The 25,292-nt window shown below is 35.4% G+C and overlaps 1 protein-coding gene across 1 annotated transcript in view; it reads right to left on the reverse strand.

Annotated features, from left to right (window-relative positions):
* LOC149802765 (uncharacterized) overlaps positions 1–25,292 on the reverse strand; it is an 80,092-nt gene that overhangs the window by 27,817 nt on the left and 26,983 nt on the right. Inside the window, exons 9-14 of the mRNA XM_089952194.1 lie at positions 21,680–21,817; positions 18,001–18,233; positions 15,292–15,592; positions 6,559–6,750; positions 3,479–3,772; positions 1,537–1,662 (exon numbers count right to left, since the gene is read on the reverse strand). Of these exons, the coding sequence (XP_089808320.1) occupies positions 1,538–1,662; positions 3,479–3,772; positions 6,559–6,750; positions 15,292–15,592; positions 18,001–18,233; positions 21,680–21,817 (1,283 nt within the window). The 3' untranslated portion in view covers position 1,537. The remainder of the gene's footprint in view (positions 1–1,536; positions 1,663–3,478; positions 3,773–6,558; positions 6,751–15,291; positions 15,593–18,000; positions 18,234–21,679; positions 21,818–25,292) is intronic.

Genomic DNA, 25,292 nt, shown 5'->3' on the forward strand with positions numbered 1-25,292 from the left:
TGCATTATAGCTTGTAACATAGGTACCATTTGTAAGATAACTGATTTGTAATACAGCAACTATTTGTATTATAGCTTGTAATATAGCTACCATCTGTAATATAGCTATAATTTGTTATATTACGTCCACCTGTAATATAGCTACCATTTGTATTATTAGCTACCATTTGTATTATAGCTTGTAACATAGCTACCATCGGTAATATAGCTAAGATTTGCAATATTACTACCATTTGTATTATAGCTTGTAACATAGCTACCATCGGTAATATAGCTACCATTTGTATTATAGCTACCATTTGTTTTACAGCTTATAACATAGCTACCATCTGTAATATAGCTACCATGTGTAATATTACTTCCATTTGTATGATAGCTACCATTTTTAATATAGCTACCATTTGTAATATAGCTACAATCTGTAACATAGCTACCATCTGTATTATAGCTTGTAACATAGCTACCATTTGTAAGATAGCTACCATTTGCAATACAGCTAATATCTGTATTATAGATTACAACATAGCTATCATTTGCATTATAGCTACCACTTGTAACAGCTACAATTTGTAATATAGCTACCATTTGTAACATAGCTACCATTTGTAATATAGCTACCATTTGTAACATAGCTACCATTTGTATTATAGCTCGTAAAATAGCTACCATTTGCAACATAGCTACCATTTGTAAGATAGATACTATTTGTAATACGGCTAATATTTGTATTATAGCTTGTAACATAGCTACCATTTGTGTGATTATGTGTGATTAGGACTTTTAACGTAGCATTAACAATTTTTCAGTCATATCACTACGTAGTCTGCAGCGTGGCAGTTTATAGTGATGTCTAGCACTGGGGCATGATGTCGCAGACATGTAGCATGATGTCCCACCCAGTCACATTATCCTGACACCAGGCCACCCAGTCCTAACACTAACCTCTTAATGCTGAGCGCCTAGTGAGGCAGCTGTTAGTACCATTTGTAAAGTCTTTGGTATGAATTGGCTGGGATTGAACCCATGACCTTCTGCTTCCAAAGGGGACGCTCTAACCATTAGGTCACCGGAGCGATTGCTACCATTTGTATTATAGCTTGTAACATAGTTACCATTTGCAATATAGCTACCATTTGTAAGATAGCTACCATTTGTAATACTGCTAATATTTGTATTATAGCTTTTAACATAGCTACCATTTTGTATAATAGCTTGTAACATAGCTACCATTTGTAAGATAGCTACCATTTGTATTATAGCTTGTAACATAGCTACCATTTGTGTTATAGCTTGTAACATAGCTACCATTTGTGTTATAGCTTGTAACATAGCTACCATTTGTGTTATAGCTTGTAACATAGCTACCATTTGTGTTATAGCTTGTAAAATAGCTACCATTTGTAATACAGCTAATATTTGTAATACAGCTACCATCTGTAATATAGTAAGGCTAATCTGATGCTTTCAATTGGTACAGTTTGATTTGAATCATTGTGATTAGACTGTTAAGACGAGACAACAACATATGCAGTCTCACCTCACAAGAAGCTTGACATTTCTTTCATAAACTCTTCATAAGCATCATCTTTTGTTTTGGTCTGTGCATTAACCACTGCAGCAGGCTTGGGCACAACACCAACTGATTTCTTTTCTTCCTCTTTGGCTAAAAAATGTGATGAAACATGAAGTATTAAAGAACTGAGAGTGGATTGCTCAAGTAAATTTTAATGTTGAAGAAAACTGTTTTTCAAAGATTTTATTAAATCAATCTGTACTTTGAACTGAAAACGTGAATCCCTAAAAACAGATATGACTCCCAAAAAATGAAAATTCTTGTGATCCAAACATGTGTCAACCCAACTAACCATTTCATATTTTACTCATAAAACCCTGAATAATATTTAAACAAATGTTACTGATCAAATTAATGATTTTTCAGTCTGCTTTAATTGCTGACCAACAGATATTTGTATGAATCTTAAATACTACCATATTACTTTTGCTTGGACAATCTAAATGGGATCCAAAAACATCACTAACCTTTGTTTTTGTACAGAAGAAATGTTCTACCAGTGCATAAAGAATTATTTTTCAGACACAAACCTAGGACATGTGGATAAGCAATAAAAAATCACTTGACAACACTCAAAATCTGCTTGCCTAATAAGGCCATATTTTTTTTCTATTAATTTGACAAAATGCTGAAAGAGTCATACTTCAAATTAAACAAATAATAAAATGAAAATGCTTTACATTGACTAACTCTGTGTATATGCCTTTTATAATATTATACTTCTAAGAAAAAAAATTGTGAATTTTTCTCCTACAAATTTTATCTGCTTTGATTTCATTAAAAGCAATGTTTTTTCCCAGTCTTAAAGTAAACCAGTACACTGTAGTTTCATTTTCTGACTGTTGCAAAAATCTCCAAGTTTCAAATCAAAGGCAAAAACAAAAATTAAGTCAGAGAGCAATTGGTCTTTTTATTATGTCAATCAGTGAAACTACCATAGCTTAAAGTTTCATAATTAGTTCTTGTCATAGTACCATGGATGCGTCACAGTTATAGAAAACACTTAATCCATATATCAACATAACCAGTGGGTACATACTCTTTTAACTAAATGGATTAAATACAATGCATTTATGTTAGTTCCTTAAAGCTGGAAAAAACCCACTGTATTGGAGGTTACAGTAAGTCACTAATGCCAAACAATCACACAGATACTGTTTGATATATTTAACCAGTTATGTATTACCAAGTGAGCATCAGACAGGGGCAGATATTTATTATTCATGCTGGACAAGTGAGCTCTAATATCAGTTAACCAATGAAATCTGCGAAACAGAAATAGTACTGTTCCCCATTCAGTGGTAATGGGCTTCTATTCATACACAAAGCACATAGTTTTCAATACAATTAAGATAATCATAAAGTACCTACAAATGATGGGCAACTTACTCAGACGATATCAGAGACCTGATCTAGATTTAGAGGGGTCTCAGGCTACACATTTTTGTGTGTGATTTCTTCACTATAAAAGAGATTTAAAGCCCAGTTGTTTAACAAATATTAATAAAGCAGACTCACTCAGCTGTGACACTTCCCTATCCTTTCACATTAAACTACAAAATTTTAGTTAACTGTCTCACTTTAATTTTAATCATAACTTCTGAATAAATTTGGCCTACATTTCAAAGTAAACCACCAGTATCCAATAAACTTATTTGCAATTACAATTAAGCCATGCTAAATTGATGTATGGCCGTTTGTTTAACAGTGTCAACCTGACATGGAAAGAGATGCTCGACAGGACATGAAAAAATATGCCAGACAGGGACAGGGAAAGGTATGCTAGACAGGGACAAGGAAACAGATGTCATACAGGACAAGGAAAGAGATGCTAGATCCATTTGTGACTACTGCTAAGTCTTGCTTTATGCTATAAATACTATAAAAAAATGATGATAATGCAAACCTGATTTTATTCTTCCTTTTGCATCTTTCATCTCTCTTTTGACTTTAAGAGCAGTTGGCATGAAACGGGTAACCTCTCCTAAAATGTTCTTGATCTGTGGTTTGGCCTCTATTGTGGCAGTATTTTTCTTCTCATCCTCCAGCTGGGCCTTCAGAGGGGGCTTCATGATGCTGGGTGGAGCACTGAGAACATTGGGGTTCTGAGGGGGGACAACTCCAGGAGGGGGAGGTAACCCTGGTGGCAACATTCCAAGTGGAATTCCAGGTGGTCTCATCATCCTGGGAGGTGGTACACCTGTGATATATATGTATACAGTTAGTTTTTTTTATAGCACCTCAGCACAAAATTGGTCATTTAGTGTAAACTCAAGGTAAAGTTTACCAAATGTAAAAACTGCCCAAAAATTAAGATAAACCCTTGCAAATAGATAAAAAACATTGCTATAAAAAGATAAATATAAAATGTAAACTGTTAAAAATGTGTAAATGTAAATATAAAATAATATATAAAGTCCTTAAAACAAGATTAAAATTTGTTTTAGAAACTGCATTCCTAAAACTGTCAAAGATTTTCAAAGTGGTATGTCCTCATACAGTTTCTGCATGCAGTACATGTCAAAATACTTCTGTCTTGCAGGGTTGAAATTGACATGACCAACAAGAATGTGTTCCACTGTCAGAGGATTGTGAAATGGTATGCATTCTGGTTGACCTAATAGTTTGCTCTCCTCCAGAACAAGAATAAAACAACTGTCAGGACGGAGTTTTGGGTCATCATGACTAAGATGTAATTGGCAGAAATGCATTTTAAGCTTTTGCTTTGGAAAATTTGAACCAGTTTTCTTTTGACCATTTCTGAACATTATTCTCATCTGTAGTTGACATTCAATAGTATGCACACTCTTTGATCTACAGCAGATAAAAAAGTCTTCAACATATAGTGAGTAATCAGTTCCTGTATTAAAAAATGCTGTAAATTTTGATGGTGAAAAGGTTGAGGTACATACATCTCCCGAGGAGAGAAATCAGAAAAGGTGCTGCCCACCTTAATCCTGAAGTTTCTATCATTTCAAACAACTGGAGATAATATTAAGTAGACAGTTCCTCAGACCTAGGTTGAATAGGTCATTCACTAATATGTGGTGTTATAAGCTTTCTCCAAGTCTAAAAAGAAGGCACCAATACATTCTTTTTTTATTTATAAAAAATTACTCCAAAAATGCTTCAAGTCTGATGGTCTATTGTGCTTTTCTGGCTTCCGAGTTCACACTGAATGTCTGATAGAAGTTTACTGGATTTAAGATACCAGAGAAGTCTATCATTTATCATCGGTTCCAATGTTTTGCAATACACTTCTTAATGTTGTGGGATGATAGTTTTAGGGTTTGTATAGCCTTTCCCAGATTTGGGTATTGGTATCATTGTTGCTTCTTGCCAAGACTATTGGAAGAGGCCAGTTTTCCAGATTTTATCGAAAATGTTTAGCAACATATTTAGAGCTATCAGGTAAGTGTTTTTATTAGCTGATAATGGATATCAACTGTTGAATTGTCATGGAGCCGATAAAGAAAGTCTACTAACTCTCTGAGAGTAAAAGGTTTATTGTAATCTTCAGAACTGCCAGACTTAAAATTTTCAGGAACCTTTTCATTCAAGTTATTGACACGTCAGAAATTTTCAGAATAATTCTCTTGTGACAAGTTCTTCGAGAATGTTTCAGCTATATGTAACACAAATTTCTGGTACAGATGTGACCAATTTATCAGATTTCTTCAAATGCTTGTTACGGGTACTTTTACTTTTGCCAATGATTTTTCATACCAAATTCCTTCCAGTTTAATAGAGGAGTGAGAGTCGAAGCTAGAGATGTAGGATCTCCATGATTTCCTCTTGCTTTCTCTAATGTACAGTCAGCTTAAGCTTCATACACAAGGTATTTATTCCAATTTTCAGATGTTGAAAAGTCTAAGGACCTTTTGCCATTCACTGATGGTGTTTTTACAAGCATCATTAAACCATGGTTTCTTGACAAGTTTAGGAAACAATAAGTTTTTGATACCATCTTCCCGGAACATCTTGGTTTATTCTTGTAAACAGGAGCATTGGATCTATTATTTTGTCAAAATGATTAGCAGCCACTTTTGACTCGGTGTGATTTAAATGTTGACCTCTCTGCTTTGTTCAATTTCTATTCTGCCTGAACCCTTGTGGTTTGGAAAAATTGTTTTTAAATATACTGGAAAGTGGTCATTACAATGTAATGAACAACAAGAACTCATTCCAGTGTATACAACTAGGTAATTTTTTTTATGAAAAAGGCTAAAACTACATTAATGTATGTATATTTCTGTAATTCAGTTCCATTCCAAAGATTATTTAATACTAGTAAATCATAAAGGCAAAATTAACCCATCAAGTAATACTGACATCTTTATCAGTTTTACTCTTATCTAAAAAGCAAAACTTATAATGACCAAGATTTAAATTTAAAAATAAAAATGAAAGAAAAAAAGCAACATGCAATAAGTTGGGATATCCTCAAATACCATTCCAGCATGAAGCCATTACAGCCCAAAACACACTTTGTTCTATCCAGAAAAGCATAATTTGCATGTTAGTCAAAATATGAACTGTAGGCTGCAAATAAGCCAAGTATTGTATATTTGGGAACTCTTAAAGCTTTCTGTTCAAAGGGATATAACTCACTGATACATTCTCCAATCTATATAATGAAATGTGATCAGCCAACTGATGAGTGAAAAGGGAAAAATCACATGAAGAGCAAAATATTTCAATAAGAAAACAAAATTTTCAGGGTTGGGTGGATGGGGGAAATACAGTGGAATCCATCTGTAAGTGACTTAGATTTAAAGAATTTTATCATTCTGCAAAGTAATAACTTAAGTCCAAATCACTACTATTAACATGTATTCTTTGCTGTCAATGAATTTCTGTCTTAAGAACAACAACAAAAATTACTACACACTAATCCTATGAGGTTCATTTTAAGAAGACTGCACAGAGCTTTTAAAATGTTGCTCTTCATGTGCTCCAAAGAAATTATAAAAGTTTGTTTCTCACCTGGTGGAGGTCCTGGGGGTAATCTTGGTGGCATTCTGATGTTGAGTGGCAGGCCAGGTGGGGGGCCTGGGGGCATTCCCTGGGGTCGACCTGGGGGTGGGCCTGGGGGCATCATCCTGGGAGGGGCACCTAGTGGCCCACCCCGCAATGGGGGTGGGCGGAACATCATAGGTGGAACACCTGGTGGAGGACCTGTTCATGGGAAACAAAATAACAAGAATAAAGATTTTATGTGACTAATTATTCATTAGATAATGTATCTGACCTAATACTACACTGTGCATCTCAGAAATTTGTATGCAGATGAATTTTATTAAAAACTGTTATGAGCGACCTCTGCTATGAGTGACCACCTGTCATTTCCGACCACAATTGTAATGCATGGATCGATTTTATTATATAAATGCTCTGTTATGAGCAACCACCTGCTGAATGCAATCAGCGACCGCAATGTCTTGGCAAAATATGCATTTCGACACTGCTATTAACGACGACATTGCAAAAAAAAAAAAACAGATCGACACCAATAACCTTGATTTAATCCTTTGTAAACATGAGAGCTCAGGATACATGTAGCATGCAAGCAAATTGCAGATTAAATAACACTACAGTTGAACAACAGCGAGATAAACACTACTAACCATCATTTAATCCTTTGTAACAATGACTGCCTAAATAAGGTATTTTTAAAAAAAAATGTCTAGCTACCAGTTTTATGAAATTTACAAGTCCAGCATATGGTGTCATTTGTAAACTGCAGTAAACCAGACTAAAGTAGATGTCATTAAATGTCACTGTAGTGCCGAAGTCATGTGAATAGCCAGTAAGATTAACCATTTTTTCATCAAAGAGAGTAATGATGGACATATGCAGTCAATTTAGAGGTTTGTATTTTTTCTTTATCTTTGTGAAAACCCACACAATGCTGGTAGTCCTACTGTCACAGTGAGAAATCTTTTGAAAGGGCTTCAGTGTAGGGTTGAGTACACTGTTTGTCTTTCCAGTTAATCCGTAATGCCTGGGGGGTGAATGAGCTCTTTGTCTTTAATACTATAAGTGAGAATCATTTCCAGATTATTTTTGTTTTAATTTTCTTTTGTTACAGTGTTTCACCAAGCCATCATCTGTTTAACTCAGTGCAGGTGGTTGCAACCTTTGTTTATCGAGCTGTAACACTGGTGATTTAAACTTTGTCTCAAAATAAATGTATTGTTTCTTCATGAGTTAATTATGTATTTTGGTTTCATTCACCGGGTGTGTGTGATTTGGATTTTTAACGTAGCTTTAACAATTTTTCAGTCATATCGCTATGATGTCTGCAATGTGACAATTTATAGTTATGTCTAGCACTGGGGCATCATGCTGCAGACATGTAGCATAATGTCCCACCCAGTCACATTATCCCGACACCAGGCCGACCAGTCCTAACACTAACCTCTTAATGCTGAGCGCCAAGCGAGGCAGCTGTAGGTACCATTTCTCTAAGTCTTTGGTCTGACTCGGCCAGAGATCGAACCCATGACCTCCCGCATCTGATGCGGACACTCTAACCACTAGGCCACCGAGTGGTTTGAAAAGCAGGTGGGATTCCCACTGCAACATGTCATTCAACTTACACTCTACACTTTAACTTTACCCTGCCCCCCTCCAGATTTGTTAAAAATAAATATGATCCCTACCGTAGACCAAGAATTCCCAAAAGTCAAAACATCTTGAAATTATTGATATAATGTCATGAAAATTTAATCTGGTAATCTACCTATGCAGATACACATGTACACCAAATTTTAAGTGATTTTTGTCACATGGTTTCCATTGGAAAATTGCAAAACTGAGTTAAAAAGTTAAATTGCCATTATACCTAAACATTTAATCTGATCATCAGCATATCTGTACACATGTTTAATAAATGTGCAATATTTTTTTCTGTAGGTCAAGTGAATTTTATCTAAATATGCTTATCAAGCATTATCTGTTAATTTGTCTACCTCAAGTGATTCACCTAGTGGTTAGAGCGTCCACCTCAGATGCAGGTGGTCATGGGTTTGATCCCTGGCTGACTTACAAAAATGGTACTAACAGCTGCCTCGCTTGGCGCTCAGTATTAAGTGGCTTGTGTTTGGACTGGTCGGCCTGGTGTCAGGATAATGTGACTGGGTGGGACATCATGCTACATGTTTGCGGCATGATGCCCCAGTGTTAAACATGGCTATAAACTGTCACACTGCAGACATCGTAGCGATATGACTGAAAAATTGCTAAAGCTATGTTAAAAATCAAAATCAAAATCACACACACATGCCTCAAGTGATTCTTGATTAACAGTGCAAGGTTTTTTCCAAAAAAACAAAATGCAGAAATGTTTAAAGAATTAAGAAAGTGCTGTAAAAACCTCGAAAATGCAATTAGATCATCTACCCATTCATACAAATAAGCAAGCTAAATTTTATCAATTTTCACTGAGTGGTTGCTGCACAATCTTGCGAAAATCTTTTTGGAATGGTTGGACACACAGGACCAAATCATGATGCTGGACTGTATGTTTGGAGGGGTACATCCACGATCTCATAAATCCAGCCCTCTGCAGACCTGCAAACCCTGATGAGTCTGCCTCAGTAAGGCAGTTGATTTTTTTCCGTAAGTTTGACCAGTTTTCAGTAAGGTGTAACAAAATATAAACTGCTATTGTAAAGCTGGAAAATGTAATTAAAAGTTTGGTATTCAGAACGAGCAGCAACGATAAACATTATGTTCACCTGAAAAATTTGTAAAGTACGCATAGACTTTATTTACCACTAGTACAAGTGCACAAATTTTAGTTCCAAACCCTATGCAGCTCATTGGCTTGTTGTAATTCCTGGAGATTCATTTTCCATTTCACACGACAATGGCAGTCCTATTTCCCGCCATGAGTCATACTCAAATTGGCATGTGATGTTCAATAAACATAATTATGTCCCTTCCAGCTTTTATTTACAAGAATTTCAATATTCCTTTTTATTTTTCATGTGTTGATTATTAACACTTGTTTCATAAAAAATTATATGATCAACAGTTTGATCATGCAGACGCTTCACATGAACAAGTAGGTGCAGATTAAAGCATCTGATGTAATGCTGTAAAGTTAGTCTGGTTCCCTGACCAATTTCACTACTTCTAAGACGAAACCCAGATCCAAATCAAACAAGGATGAAAAAAATTTCTAGACTTCTGGCAATGATCATTTTCCCGTAGTTTTGGCTTTTATTCCGTAAGTCCGAATTTTAAGGGTAATATTCATAAGACATACCGCAAAATCGTAAAAGTTGGCAGGTCTGCCTTTGGGATGAAAGGTCTTGGAGATAAAAAAACTTGGTCATCTCTGACTGACACCATACAGTTGGAATGATGTGAGTTAGGATGCAGCTGCACTCAAATGCTATGCTAATGCGGACAATCATACCATTGCAAGTGGGAAGGAGTATGAAATTCTTGTCTTGGGTTATTATTTTTACAATTTCTAAGATATACAAGGTCTTTTTTTTTAGCCAGTATAACCAGTGAGGTAAATCAGGAAAATCCTTTAAAAATCTAACCATATTCAAAATATAAAATTGAAGAGTGCTACCTAAATAGGATCCAAAAAGGACAGCACTTTCTGGGCAAGGACTGATACCTCCATGAGCAGGAGTATTGTTGTTGCCATTAAAAGCAGGACCAATCATGAGAGAAACTGAACCAGTGTGGTGGAACTGCAGATAGTAGGGGCTGGATCAACATGGTGTAGATCTCACTGATTCTGCCTGTTGTAGCTAAAGTGATAAGGAAGCAGGTCTTGTGCAAGAATCGAGTTTTGGAGGCTCCTGATAATGGTTTGATGGGAGCCTTATTCAAATTTTTCCAGACCAAGGGAAAATTAAGCTTGGACAATGAGACAAGGTCCACTGTGAAGAAAAGTCTAAATTTACAAAATGGTCAGACAGGTCTTTGTTATGGCTTATATGTTTCCTTCCATGATGTTGAACTATAGCTGTGATTGTGTAGCTGTATCCATTGAGCTTAAAGGGAGCAAATTTGTTCTTGCTTACACTCTGGAGAGGGGGTACTCAATTCTCATAGGTATTCAAAGCATAAGTAATTCTGTACCCCACTTGCAGCTGAGAACTGTTCTTTCAGAGTGCTTGCTTTATGTAAGTGAGATGCAACGTTCAAAATCACTAGGTTCTAAAGGAAACCCACATTTATTATTGTCTCAGTAAGTAAGGAAAATGAGGCTCTTCCTGGGAATCTTCAAACTCAAGAGAACATTGACTTGGGAATTCTAGAGGTTGGTCAAAATGCATATGCAGCTTTGGCAACACTATGTTTGGAAGCAGAACCTGCATGTACAGCTGTTTTGGCAGGCAAGCAGAAGTCAAAACTGTTCTGGGAATTTCTGCTGCTAGATTGAGGCAGCTGATCAATGATTTTTTCTGATAAAAAGATGAATAAGTATAATTAATTGGCACTAGGATCTCCTTGCTTTATCCAAGATGCTGGGAATCCAAGGGATAGGGGAAAGGTATATTTAGTAATACTCTTCCAATCTGGAGAAAGAGTGCAGTTCAGGCTTTAGGATCTTTGGCTAGCAAGACAAGGGTCAGAAGCTTGGAATTTCACCTCATTAAAAGCAGGTTCAAAATATGTTGTACCTTCTGGGTACAGATTCCATCAATGACTTAGCATTAAGAGGACCATTGATTGTGAATCAGCTGATTCCATTTGGACAGCATGTCTTCTAGGAACTAGACCCTGTATGGGGTGAATGGGTGGAAGACTTGAACATGGATTTGTCAATAAGGACACCACTTGAGAAAATCCAGAATGTGAAGGCAGGGGACTGGGAACTTGCCTTCTAAAATAATTAAAGGCAGTCAAGGTGAGAGGAAGATTAAGAATGTATTTTCACTACTGAAATGATCCGCAGAAGGGTGTTTTTGGAGAATAAAACTCAACAGGAGGATTCTGAATTCTGTGGCTAGTTGAATGAAGAGTTAAACAAAGGATTTCATATCACGTTACAAAGGAATGTTTACCTTGTGCTTTTGAACCAAGTCTCCCTCTTGAATGGTGTTTGGGATCAATTGCTGGAAAACTATGCTGAACTCAGGTGTCCAAAGATGTTTCTTTGAAAGACCTTCAATCTTGAAAAGGTCTGTAATAAGCTGGGTTGTGTTCTGAAGCAGCCTGACCGCTCTTTTATGTGAGAAATGTGTTTATTTCTAACAAGAACCATGGTTTATATCTACAGGGTGTCTCCATTTCTGTGCTGGAGTGTTGAAAAACTCCCCTCTCCAACTGGCAACATGGGGCATGGTCTTGTTTTCTGCCAGATGCATGCCAGGAAGAGAAGCTGGGTTGAAAGCCGACATTCTCTCCTTGTATTATGTCCTGGGTCAGTGGGATGGAGCAAGGTTTGCCTCTTTGGTGTCCTGTTTACTGACCACCTCTATCTGGCCATTGAATAAGAGGGTGGAAGATAGTGGGTGCAATCTGTGGTGGCCTTGTGATTGTCTTTTAGCAGTGAGGGCATTGATCAGTTTCCACAAGCTAGAGATTAAATGATGCAGCCAAGTCAATAAAGAACGAGTGCTGAGCTGCCATAATGAGTACATGAGCCACATGTGAGACCGACTACTGGATATATCAATTTATGCACAAAAAAGTAATGTTTCAACATTGCCAGGCCTGCAGTGTCTTTGACCCCAGCTTTGACTTTATGGTAAATGATCAGCATGTCTGATTTGTAGAAAGCTAGGTTAATGTTTCATCAAAGTCATCATTGTGAAAAGAAAGTTTTTCTGATGCTTGGGTCCTAAGCTGCCTTTTGAACCAGTGTGAAAAACAGCAAATCACCAAGACTGTAAGAGCTGTTTTTAAAAAAATGGCTGGTCTTTAATTTTCAAAAAAGATCAAATTAGGAATTCTATAAGAGGCCAATGACTGAGCAGAAGGATTTTTGTTGTTGTAGTAGGGTTTAACACCATTTTTCAGCACAAGATAGGCTACACATGGCGGCCAGTATAAATGGTGGAGGAAGAACCCGGGAAACCTCCAGAAAGAACCACCAACCCACAAGAAGCTACTGGCAAGCTTTCTCACATAACCACATTAGCCGAATCCGAGACTCGAACTCACACAGACAGAGGTGAGATGGCAGTGATTCATAATGGTGAGTGCTTTGGACCACTCGGCCACTAGGGGCCCCTAAGCAGAAGGATGTAGAGGCCAGAAGACTACTTCAGTCAATGAAAGGAGGGTTGGGTCTTCCAAGCACTATGTAAGATTGTGGGAAGAAGCGAATGCTTGTAAGTTAATTTTTTCAAATTCTGGCTGCAAGAGGAGTACCAGACATGTTGGAATGGGAAGGCGCTGTAGTTGAAAGTCGAATGTGATGGAGTCAAGAATTGTGATGGACCTGTCCAGTGCCTTTTGGAACTACTTCCAAGGATAATGTGGGAGAATGGTTCAACAAATGTGATGCCAGCTTTGCAGGTCATCTGTGATGGAGCCAGCTAAATATGTCTGGGTAATGGATGCTGTTTTTGGGGTCTGCAACTGGGTATGCTGGGAAGACATACCTCTATATCCAGTCCCATTGGTAGATGGTGTAGGTGAAGGTTGTGCCAGATGTGGAGTCATGGTCCAGGGTCAGCTGATTTCTGGTGTCAGAACTGGCTATCAAAGGAATGATCACCATGAGCATCCCTGGGGTTAATACAAGGTGATGGAATGTCATGGACTGGTCCATGTGGGTCACTATGCAACTGCTGATCCTGGCCCAGTAGTCTGTGCCATGAAGTAATAATCTGGCTAAGGAAATGTGGACTAGGTATACATGCAGACCTGCCAACCCTGACAAATCCGTCTCAGTAAGGTAGCTGATTTTTTCCGTAAGACTGACCAGTTTTCAGTAAGGTGAAACGAAATATCAATAACTGCTATTGTAAAGCTGGAAAACGTAATTAAAAGTTTGACGCATTGATGATAAACATTATGTTTAACTGAAACGTTTGTAAAGAACGTGTACTTTATTTACCACTAGTACAGTTGCACAAACTCTATTTCCAAGCCTTATGCAGCTCAATGGCTTGTTGCTATCTCTCAACTTTACATAATTCTGGAAATTCTTTTCCATTTCACGAGGACTGTAATCATATTTCCCGCCATGAGACATACTCAAATTATCATGTGATGTCAAATAAGCGTAATTGTGTCCTTTCCAGCTTTTATTCAAAAGAATCTAAATACTCATTTTTTATTCTTCTGTGTTGATTATTAACACTTTTCTAGAAGCTTATTTTCCTTTTCATCTTAACAATGCATCGCTTTCTGGACGCCATTTTTAAAAATTCTATAATCAACAGTTTGATCATGCTTCGCATGAACAAATAGGTGCAGTTTCAAGCATGTGGGGTGCTGCTATAATGTCAGTTTGGATCCCTGATTAATTTCACTAATTCTTAGACGAAACCTTGATCAAAATAAAACACGGATGAATCAATTATCTGGATTTTTCGGTAACGATCATTTTTCCGTAGTTTTTACTAGTATGCCGTAAGTCCGTATTTTCAGGGTAATTTTTGTAAGACTTACGGCAAAATCGTAAGAGTTGGCAGGTCTGTACTTGGAAAATAGATCACCATACTTGCTATGGTAGCTGATGCAGGGGCTTTTCTAGGATGCATGATTGCAAGATTCATGCTATTTTTTACAACTCTGAGCCCAAAAAATTCAACAAAATATTTTCAAAGCAATACCATTATTTCTTGACTCAGCCAATTCCACCACTTGCTTCAAATGGAGGGGTGAATTTTATTCCTAAATTACCAGTTCTAAAACAGACACTGCTGAAGGTGTGGGTCAGGATTGTGTCGGAGCTGGGATGGATGATATCTTGGGCTGACTTGTGGCTGGTGCTTAGATCGGGTACTGGGTATGCGGGGAATGGTCACCATTGCCAATATTGGGATCTGCTAATGGTTACAGAAGTTGGAACATGATGTGTTCTGGTTATAGCAGCAGGGCCAAGGGGTGAGAGTGGAAAGCCAGTGATGGTAGAGAGTACGGCATTGAATAGGTACTGCTGAGATTTATTCTAAACAAATTAATGATATAGGTAGCAATACTGATGGCCTTGTGTGTGCGTGTCTGTGTGTGTTTTTCTTGGTTCTTTCAGCTGCATTATTTTTGACAGTGATGGCTGAATACTGACCATCTTTTCTTGGACCAGTGTGCATACAGCTGCATATATGGTTCAATGTGCACTACAAACATTTAATATAAGTGGGGGAATATCTTTCACCAGTTTGAAATGCTTGCACCCCCCACATTTAATCCTGCCTTTTGTTGTTGATACCAAGCAAGACATTGGCACAAACAGGTGAAATCAGTCTGTACTGAACTTGCTGTAAACTGAATGCTATGTTTAAAAATATATAAAAAAATGCAGAAATGACCTTAATGATCATTTTCTTCCTCAAGCTCATGAAATGTAATCAATGAGTTGAATTAAAGTTTATCAAACAAAGATTTGATAATGTAAGTGCATAATATTAATTTATGATGCAGAGCAAGATTTTGATAGAAAATCATCGAGAATAGTTTCCTGAGGTGAGAAAACTATTTGGGATTGTTCAAAGTCATAAAGTGGATCTGTAATTTGTGAGGCCTAAAAAAAACATGCTGACCAGACAAATGCATGCCTAAATGTACCTGGTGGGAGCCCTGGGGGCATTCCAGGAGGTGCCCCTGGGGGAGGTCCTGGGGGTCCTGGTCTCTGTTGTTGTTGTTGTTGTTGCTGTTGTTGTTGTTGCTGTTGTGGTTGTTGCTGCTGTTGCTGAGGCTTGGAGAAATCCGGTCTAACACCAGGAGGCAAATCATCATCATCTCTATGGGAAGCAAATGTTTCCTCCTTATCCTTATCCTCTTCCATCATCTCTTCTTCACTCCTTTCTTTTCCACTCCTCTCTATTTTTTCCTCTTCACTGTCACTGTCACTATTTCCTGACTGTCTCTATAATTTAAACAAGAGAAATATGATCAATAAAAACTTACACATTTTTGGCATTTCAGTGCATCTCCACAAAATGGTATATTTTATCAGAGGTGAACATGAACTGAGCCTGTTCTCAAGACATCAGAATGATACTGAAATCAGCATGCATTTGAATGCCATCAAAAAACATATGTAATGATAACACTGTAGATGTGTGAATATGTTTGTATCAAATCTATATCCAAGTAAAAAGTGAGTACTTTTATATACAGTATCAGGTGTATGTGTGTTTGATGGTCAAGGCAAAATATGTATCTGAACATCATTCAACTTTTCTAAAACCTGTCAAATAGTTGATATGTTATGGAAAGTAAAGATGGGCAGATGAAGGGATCATACATGCCAACCTTTGTGTTTTTGGCATAATCATTATGTTTTTTCCCCCACTAAATTACACGTTACATGTAAATGTATTCGGATTACGCATTTTCGTTGTATCCCCCCCCAGAAAAATAATAATTTGTTTTCTCATTTTTATTAACATCCCATTATTCCCACAGAACATATTCTAGAAAAGATGGCTTCAGTGTAACTACGACATAAGAGTATGCTTGTCCATAGTATTATGTTCTATTTCCAAGAAACATGCTGGTTCTACTTTCAAACTTTCGACCTCAGTTTCTATTTATAGCAGTTGTATGGCTTAGTTAGGAGAGAACAGACTGGTTTTCTAACTTGTAATCTCTGGTAGCAGTATTTTTTGTTCAAGATCATACCTGGTACAGAACCAGTCGGTAGGTATTTAACGCTAGAAGTCAGATTTATTCTAGTCGATGCGTGTGTTAGAGCAAAAATATTTTTCAAATAATTTCACAGCTGGATTAGGAAAAGACGAAAAATTGATTCAGAGATGAATACTGAATTACACAATACAGCGTTCCATTCAATGGAAGCATCGCACCCCTTGCAGGCTGTGTGGATAGGAGTTTAACACTGGTCATGGTGGTAAAACAAAGAAACCTTAAATTAGCTTGTTTTACTAACTCCAGTACTATGATAATTTCTTTTTTTTTTTTACAGCAGAACTAAATTGTGGACACGAATTTTATAAATGCAGAGGCATTATCTACAGCAGTAGAAGACAACATTGGTCCTTTGTTCAAACAGATGCTTCCTGATTCCAAAATTGCACAAAATATGCATGTGCAAGAACAATCATCTATTATTATTAGGTGTTTAGCAGAAGATACTTCACTTAAAACTGCAGAAACCATGAAAATTGGGCTGTTTGGTATTGCAACAGACAGGAGTAGTGATTATGATGACAAAAAGTTGTAGCCAGTCTGTGTAGGAGACTTTGACAATGAAAAGGGCAAAGTCAGAGTGCTCTTCTTTCATTACCAGAATTAGCAGAAGATTCCACTGGAGAAAACATTTTTTATTTATTTGCTTGATAATACTTTGAATAAATATAAGTTGGCAAACTGTATGGGGTTTTCAGCTGATATTACATCAGTAATGACTGGAATTCATAAAGGAGTTGCATTCTATATTTTGAAAAATGTCTCCATCATTGTTCATATCAAGTTGTCATATGATGCCCCATGCTGCAGGGAAGGCTGCTGAAAAATTAAGAGAACCCCTGAAGTATCAAGTTGGCACTCTACCTGACAATGTACTTCATGCGAAAAGAGTTGATTTTTTTTTCATCTTATTTCCCAGCTAAAAGACCCAATAACTGGAAGATATATATTTCCTCTTCTTTGTCAGGTTATGAAAGGAATATTGGTTCTTTACCATTCTAATGCTGACTGTGAGCGATTGTTCAGTATTGTTAATAAAAGTAAAACTGAATTCAGATCCAGGCTCTGTAACCCAGCACTTAGTGCTCTACTTGTGTGCAAAACATTCATAATCTCAGAGAGTCTGTTGCATTTTAAAGCTCAAAGTGTTAAATACAAAAACCTGAAGCAGTAATTGATGTTAAAAGTCCAGAGGGATAAATAAATCATTTTGTAAATAAGTTCATTGAAGTTTTGTCATGTAAGATGTAGATTACTCTATTTGTCCACTTGGATTATACTGTTTCCTCTCCAGGGGTTGGCATGTCTGAGGGATGGACAGATACAATTATGATGATCAATGTAGTAATTGCTTAAGGTATTTTAGATGTTCCACATCTTTGTGTGGGGCTTGTAATAGAAACTTTTACATGATAATATTTTTATTTGACTAAATACCTGCAAATCTGCAAATAGCTGCAACACAAAATTTCATGATTTCCTCATTAGTAATGTACATATTATACAAATGTACTTAACAGATGCACAGCCATATATCCAATTTTTTTTTATAAAACTACTACAATTTGATGTAAGATTCTCAATTTATAAAGCATAAAAAAGGCATACTAGATCTCTTCCCACCTTTCTTTTTCTTCTCTCATGTTCTCTATCCTCATCCTCATCTTCTGAGGAGGAAGATGAAGTGGTTGAGGATTCTGCATCAGGAGGTGCATCCTGCCCTGCCATTTCTAACATTCTTCTCTGCATGGAAGTAAGAGCTGGTTTTTTGGGTCTGTACTTTAATCTTGTATCTTTTTCTTCTTCATCAGGATCTCTAGTATCATCATCAATAAATCTGATCTTCCTCAGTTTAGCTTAAATTGTATAGAAAAAAATATAACAGCAGATATATAAGGGACAAGATACCAATTATCAAGGGGGACAAGAAAATTGAGTCTCAAATCAAATGCCAATCCATACTGATGTGCAAATGAAATGCCGGCTTTAAAATTGGAATATGAACATAAAAAGGAATACCTGAAATTGTTTTAAAACAATTGATTTCCAGCAATCTAACAAATTTAAAGTGGTTTTTGGATTAAAGGTGTTTTTTACAGTCATCTATCCCACCCTGTAATCTGATGCAACCCATCAAAGACTGCAAGGGCATTGTATGCATTCAAAGTTGATGTCTTGCATATTCCATTTAGAATATCCAAAACACACATTTTGATGTATGCATAATCCTCACTGGCCATATTTGGTTTGAAATTTTTCTTAAACTTTCAATGCTGAAGCAGGGCACTTAAATGACATTATTTCTGATTATTTAATATTTACCTGCTTTTGAGGTATACTTGCACAAAAGTATCACAATCACACATTACAGGAATTTCTCAAGATTTAGATACAATGGAGATCAAGTTGCAGTTCACATATAGAATTGTATCTGACCTGAAAATCTGAGTCTGAGAGAAGTGATTGTAATGGTGCAATTTTAAGGAAAAAATTCAGAATGATTTTGCTTAATTTGGAATGCTTGGCATCTCCTGACTAAAATGCCAATAAAATCCAAATTTTTTAAAACTTTAAATATCTGATCCATCTAATTGTAATCTTAAGATTAAATCTCCTTTTGCCTTAACTATCCAATCTGTCAAATTATAATCTGTGTAATCAGCTCCAATTCATTAATGCAACTATTCAATAACTTCCCACTGAAAACGACAAGCACCTGTTGTTGTATTTTCTGCATAACCCATAGTTGCAAAGTATGTGAAGCAGGACAACTTTCATTGATTGAAAGATGGAATCCAAACATGATTATGATCTTCTGAATTTAAGAAGAAATTTTCCATGCAATTGAGTTATTGGATGCATAGACACTATGATGATAGCAGAGCAGACTTTGACTATCAATTTAATAAAATCTAAGTAGAATTTAAAAAAATGAAAGTCTTCCATTTTAAATGATAATGACACAGGTGTAGAACCATCTTGACTAAATTTTGTGTCAAATATTGGTTTTGTGATCTGTTATGTAAACGTTATGAGTATGTTCAACTAACAGTAATATATATATATATATATATATATATATATATATATATATATATATATATATATATATATATATATAGGTATGTATATTATTATTACTAACGGGAAGTTAAATGCATCATTGACTAGAGATAGTCACCTGATTATGGATTGTGATTGAAATGTAAATGGGACAAAATCAAAATTACTGAAGTCTGTGTATCAATTGGTATAGACATCTTTTGTGTAAATACTGTTGTTTCTAAATATGAAAATAACTATGTTAAACAGAATTATGTCAATAACAGTGAAAATCAAGTTGTCAGAACTGATGTGCATAATCATCCTACTCGGTATGAGATTAAGCTGTCTCAACTTAAATGGTAGATTGAAAAGTGACTGTCAAGACAACTGAAGTCTTGAGCAGAGAAATATTTATTCCTTTATTCAAATTTCCTCATAGTTCAGAGTGTTTCCCCACAAAGATAGAAACAGAACAATTAGCCAGTCAGTGCTTGTGATGTTATGGACCACTGACAAAGTGAAATGCAGTGTATACATGAGGTGAAAATTATTGCCATGTGATACTCATTACAATTCAAACTTCATGCTAAAAACTGAATGAGTTTGTTGGTATTCAGTGAGATGTAAGATGAACATGAATAATTTGTTAGCACTGTTATTAGAAACTCTTTCTTTCTTTCTTGCTTGACTGTTTAAGAAGAGATTTTAACGTCAACTATTAATATTAAAATCCCTAATCAAAATGGAGAAATAATATATTAGCCAATTACAATGCCACATGCAAAGGTCAATGTTGGGCAAATTTTGCAATCTACTAATCAAACAATTTTTTATTTGACTAACTGACAATAAATAATAGGTCAAAGGGCAAATACATTCAATGCATTTTAATTATAAGACATCTTACAATTTACACACAGCATCAAAACAATGTGTCTTACAAAAGGACCAACTATCTTAAAGAGCTGTGACCTGGTTTACATAGAAAGGATTAAATGATTTTCAATGCTGAATTAAATGGTATATAGAATAAAAGTATATGCATATTAATTATATGAATTTATTCTTCAGATTTGCAAATGTCTGCTTTTTTTAAGGGAATCAACTGCATGTAATTGCAACACAGAGCATTTAACCACAACTGATACAATTTTCTCTTTTATCAACGTTGACCTGCATATATTATTATAAAACTTAATGATTCTTAAATTTCTGACATTTTCACAAGATAGGCCTGTAAAACTATGGCTGGCAATCTTAATACGGCAACAAATGACAGTCTTTGATAGGCAGGTAGAATAGTCATTTTTGTTTTTGAAAAACTATGTACTGGATTAAATTAAATTACCTGTCCATTTCTTGATGCAAACTGCAACTGACCTTATTTAGTGTTATTGTGATAATTAAATTTACTGAATTTACAGACAATTTATGGTTTATAAAAAAAATCATTCAAGGTTGTTCCATTAAAACATACATGGGACCCAGGGTAGGCACTTTTAAAGTGGGGTCTCACACATAGATGCAATTTAGAATTTTCCTATCATTTTAATAAGAACTCTGTAAATCAAAGTACCTTGGCATATATTTTTAAAAAACTGCCTTCCCTGGATACCATGCATGTTTTAATGGAACAGCCCTCAGTGAAAAAATGAAAGGTGTCTGAAGATTTAGGGCAAAGATGATAGGAACATTTTGATGATGCAAAATTTTTCAAGGAACATTAAGTAACAGGTCTATTCATGTGTTCACTATATCATAAATAAGTGCATAATTTTCATTCATTAAAAATGTAAGGTGCACAGGATGTTTAACATTTATCAATGTGAATACGAAAATAATGCCCTTCTACGGAACAGCATTAAGTTGCAAATTGATCAGAATTAAAATTGTACAAAATAACTTTGTCTTTATTTCAATGTAAAAAAATTAATAGGATACTGAATTTGTACTAAAAAAATATGGGTGTGGGCTCATTGTTTTAGCAGGGTAACTTGCCAGTCTGCTGGCCATTGATAAAACAAATCATCCACTTATTTTTCAGAACAAATATAATAAACCATCATAGTCATATTAGAAAGATGGATCTACAAAACAGGGAGTTTCATCAAGATTCTGTCCTTGCAAGCATCCTGACCATTTCTAAAATAATTCATCACAAGTATATTTTTCTGAACAAATTCAATAACCTTTACATCATGGAAAGGTAGGACCAACAACAGAATTTGAATAAGCTGATTCTGGTATTTCACAATACCTGGAGGTTCTTCAGGTTCAGGGATTTCTGGGGGTATAACAGGGGGAAGTGAGACAGTAGATGGAAGATCTGGTTCATCCAGGGAGTCCAAGGGGTGCTCTACATCAATATCCACTGGACCAATATTCTCAATTATATCTGAAATTAAAGAGTGATTCTTTGAAATGCAACATACCACAATGAATAATTTTAGACTTGTACTGATTTCTAAAAAAAAAAACAGTACTGAAAAGTCATTTGAATGGACAAAAATCATGCATCACTTTGCAAGATATACATATATTTCTTCACTAAATAGCTCTTGCCTTCCACAAGCCTGAAATGGAACAGACTTGTCTTTTTCCCCTTCCCAATCTTGATAACATGTTTTAGCCTTCAAATGAATGTGAAACATTTTTTTCATGGGTTTCAAATCTTGTGGTTTGGGTGAAAAGTACATACTCATGGGTACCTAATTTCATGAATCTATGATATAAAAAGAAAAGAAAAGTAAAACAACAATTTATATGTCCCTGTCAACAATATCAACATTCACTCCAATGCATTTGTAGTGAACAGAAGTAATCAGTGCTGCAGTTCTTAAACTGATCAATTAAGTTATTCATTGCTAACATCCAGTTTAAATGCAGAGATCTTAAAGAAAATGCCTATTTTTCCACACATGTCTGAGTTAAATAATTCAATGACATTAATGTATTCTTAAGTAATTAGGTTCCCATGTCTTCATAAAGACCGCTATCAAAGCATTCTGAAGAATTAGGGATTAGGTGCCAATGACTGTAAACCTCTTTTGTTCCAAAATAATCCTGCTGAAATTGCCCACTGGCAACCCTTTGACCTTGATAATGTAATCCAAAATTGGATCCATATTGTTCCAATGAATGCCAGTGTTATTAATGTGCATAGTGTGATGGCTGTTGCCGAAGGTGTTGTTACAAAGGTGTTGTTACAAAATATGCAGAACAGAAACTACAAAGATATGGACATTGGAGATGTACACCAAGATCAAGTCTCAGATGACCCCAAAACACCTACCCTTAAGCCAATTCACGGTAAGTGCTTATTTAAACACATGACAAAATAGCACTTTGGACAGACCTTATTGAAATAGGTTTTGAGAAACTGGGACTAATCTACTTATTGTTTATTTAACAGTTAGTTGATTTTTGCAAAGATGTATATATAAATGGGAATAATATATGATTTAGGATATGAAAAAGGAAACAGGCAGTAGGTAAATCTGCATTTATTAATATACATCAGAGAGAGTCATTACACAAGTTTTTATGATCATGAAACTAGGCATTCAAATTAAATTGTAATCAATTAGTAGAGTATTACTCATCATTCATGTACTCATCCTAATGTTTATTTCACATTTTCAGCACAACTGATAGCAATGGTATTAAAACAAAGAACAGGGTTTTTACAAGGCCATCAAGGTTTGTTGGAATCTTCATGCCTTACTAGCCTCTATGCCTTGACCATATATACTGGTACAAAATTATTCAGCACTCACTTAATTTGATCAAAAAATATACTTCCAGATTTGTTCATAAATGTGTTTTGGATTAAAAAAATATACAACAGAGCTGTAAATAATTGGTGCATAAGAATGGGTCCTGTTTACTACAATATGCCACATAGATCATCAAACAGAGACACTTTTTTGAAACCAAAGGAGTATATTTATCAATAATGAGTCACAACTCTAAAACTGATGATTTACAGTGACAGCAATCAAACTTACACAAGAATTTAGCAATTAAAAGCTGCACATGAAAAAAACTCATGAGTAACACATAGCAATGAATACGTGTAATAACCAATGTTTGAAAAAAATGGGACAACATTCTACTAATTAATTACCTTACAGTCTTATAATTCATCTCATGTGAAGTAGATGTATACAATTTCAACACATTTAAGATTTCATTAAAATAAACCTACATGTAAAGTTTGGTTGAAATCCAACAATCCATCAAAAAAATCTGCAGTGAAGACAGAAGTTCAGGAGACAGAAAATCAAAGTCCATAACCTTTCTAAATCATTATACACAAAGTTGGAAATTAAACTCCAAGGTTTTGTTAATATAATGCTGCATACTAAGTTTGGCTTAAATTCAACAATCCTTTTAAAAGTTATGGAACAAAACTGAAATTTAGCAGGATAAGTGACCATGTTCATTCACTCCTCTAAATATTTGAAATTTATATCAAAGTCTCAACAATATAGAGTTTCATGCTGAATTAAGTTAGAATGAAACAATCTTTACTACAGTTATGTTGGAAATCAAAGTAAGGAGAACAGGCAGTCATGGGTTATAACTCCTAAATGATGATGAATTGGAATTATGCTGGAAATTAAACCTGTTCAATATTTTACTGATATATAAGGACATGGTATATCTGATTGAAATTCAAAAATCCAAAGTAAAGTCATGCTGCAGAAACAAAAGTTAAGAGGACAATTGGGGGGGGGGGCATAACTCTAATATGGAACAAGGTAAATCAAAGACAGTGAACGATAAAGCTACTTGTCAAATCTAGTTAAAATCAAACAATTCGTGTCAAAGTTATGATTTGGAAACCAAATTCAGGAGAATGAGTAATCAAGGGCCATAACTCCAACAGATTATTTTGTGGAATACTGTAACTGGTTTCAAATTAAAGGTAAAAGCAAGTCTTAGCTGAGTTGTTCAGTAGAAACCAAAGTTACGAGGATGTATCATCAGAAACTATAACTCCTGTACATTTTTGTAATGGAATCATGGAAACCATCATTATTTAAAGTCTTATTAAAGTAAAACTCAATGCGTAATGTTGTTGACATCCAAAAAGCTAAAATTGTGCTGTGGAAAGTCTGGAGATGGGGTAAGCATGTGCCATAATTCTTGCAAATGAACTTACTCCAGGTTTCATCAATAAAAAAAGCACAAGCCAGATTTTTTAAAAAAATCCAACAAACCTTGGTAAAGTCATTATGTAGAAACCAAAGTTAACAGGTCAAGCAATCAAGGTAGTCAGAACTCCTGCATATGATATCATAAAACCCTGGAAATTGAACTCATTCAAACTTAAATTAATACAATGTTGAATGTTAAATCTGGAAATTCAATAATCCTTGCTAAACATAAGCTGCAGAAATGGAAGTTAGGAGATGGGATATCATGCACCAGAATTTCTCAAAGTTATGAAAATGAAGACCGAAACTTGGATTGTTTTGAGGTTTTATCAATATAAATCTTAATACAACAGTTGGTTACAATCTGACTTTTCCGTTTAAAGTCATGGAAACCAAGCAGTTAATAGATGGACAGATGGTCAACCAACCTAATGTTATTAATATAGGGCTTCACTGACTTTGTGATGTGTGGTCCTAATTATTGAATGATGCAACTGTTAACAGAAAAGACTACACTCATCCACATTAATCATACAATGATAATCTTCAAGTACCAGGATGCCAAAGATTTTGTTCTGCTGAGAGCCTTTAGTAGAATGAAAGTTTAGCCAGCCCAAGGTTTAAATTCAAAACTATTTTTAAAACAAATTTTATCAACTCATTTGAACTTAAATACCATATACATGCTCTTGAAGTTTCTCTGTGGAA

Source organism: Sinohyriopsis cumingii, chromosome 3, assembly GCF_028554795.1.
Source record: "Sinohyriopsis cumingii isolate HCF-2022 chromosome 3, ASM2855479v2, whole genome shotgun sequence".
Lineage (NCBI taxonomy): Eukaryota > Metazoa > Mollusca > Bivalvia > Unionida > Unionidae > Sinohyriopsis > Sinohyriopsis cumingii.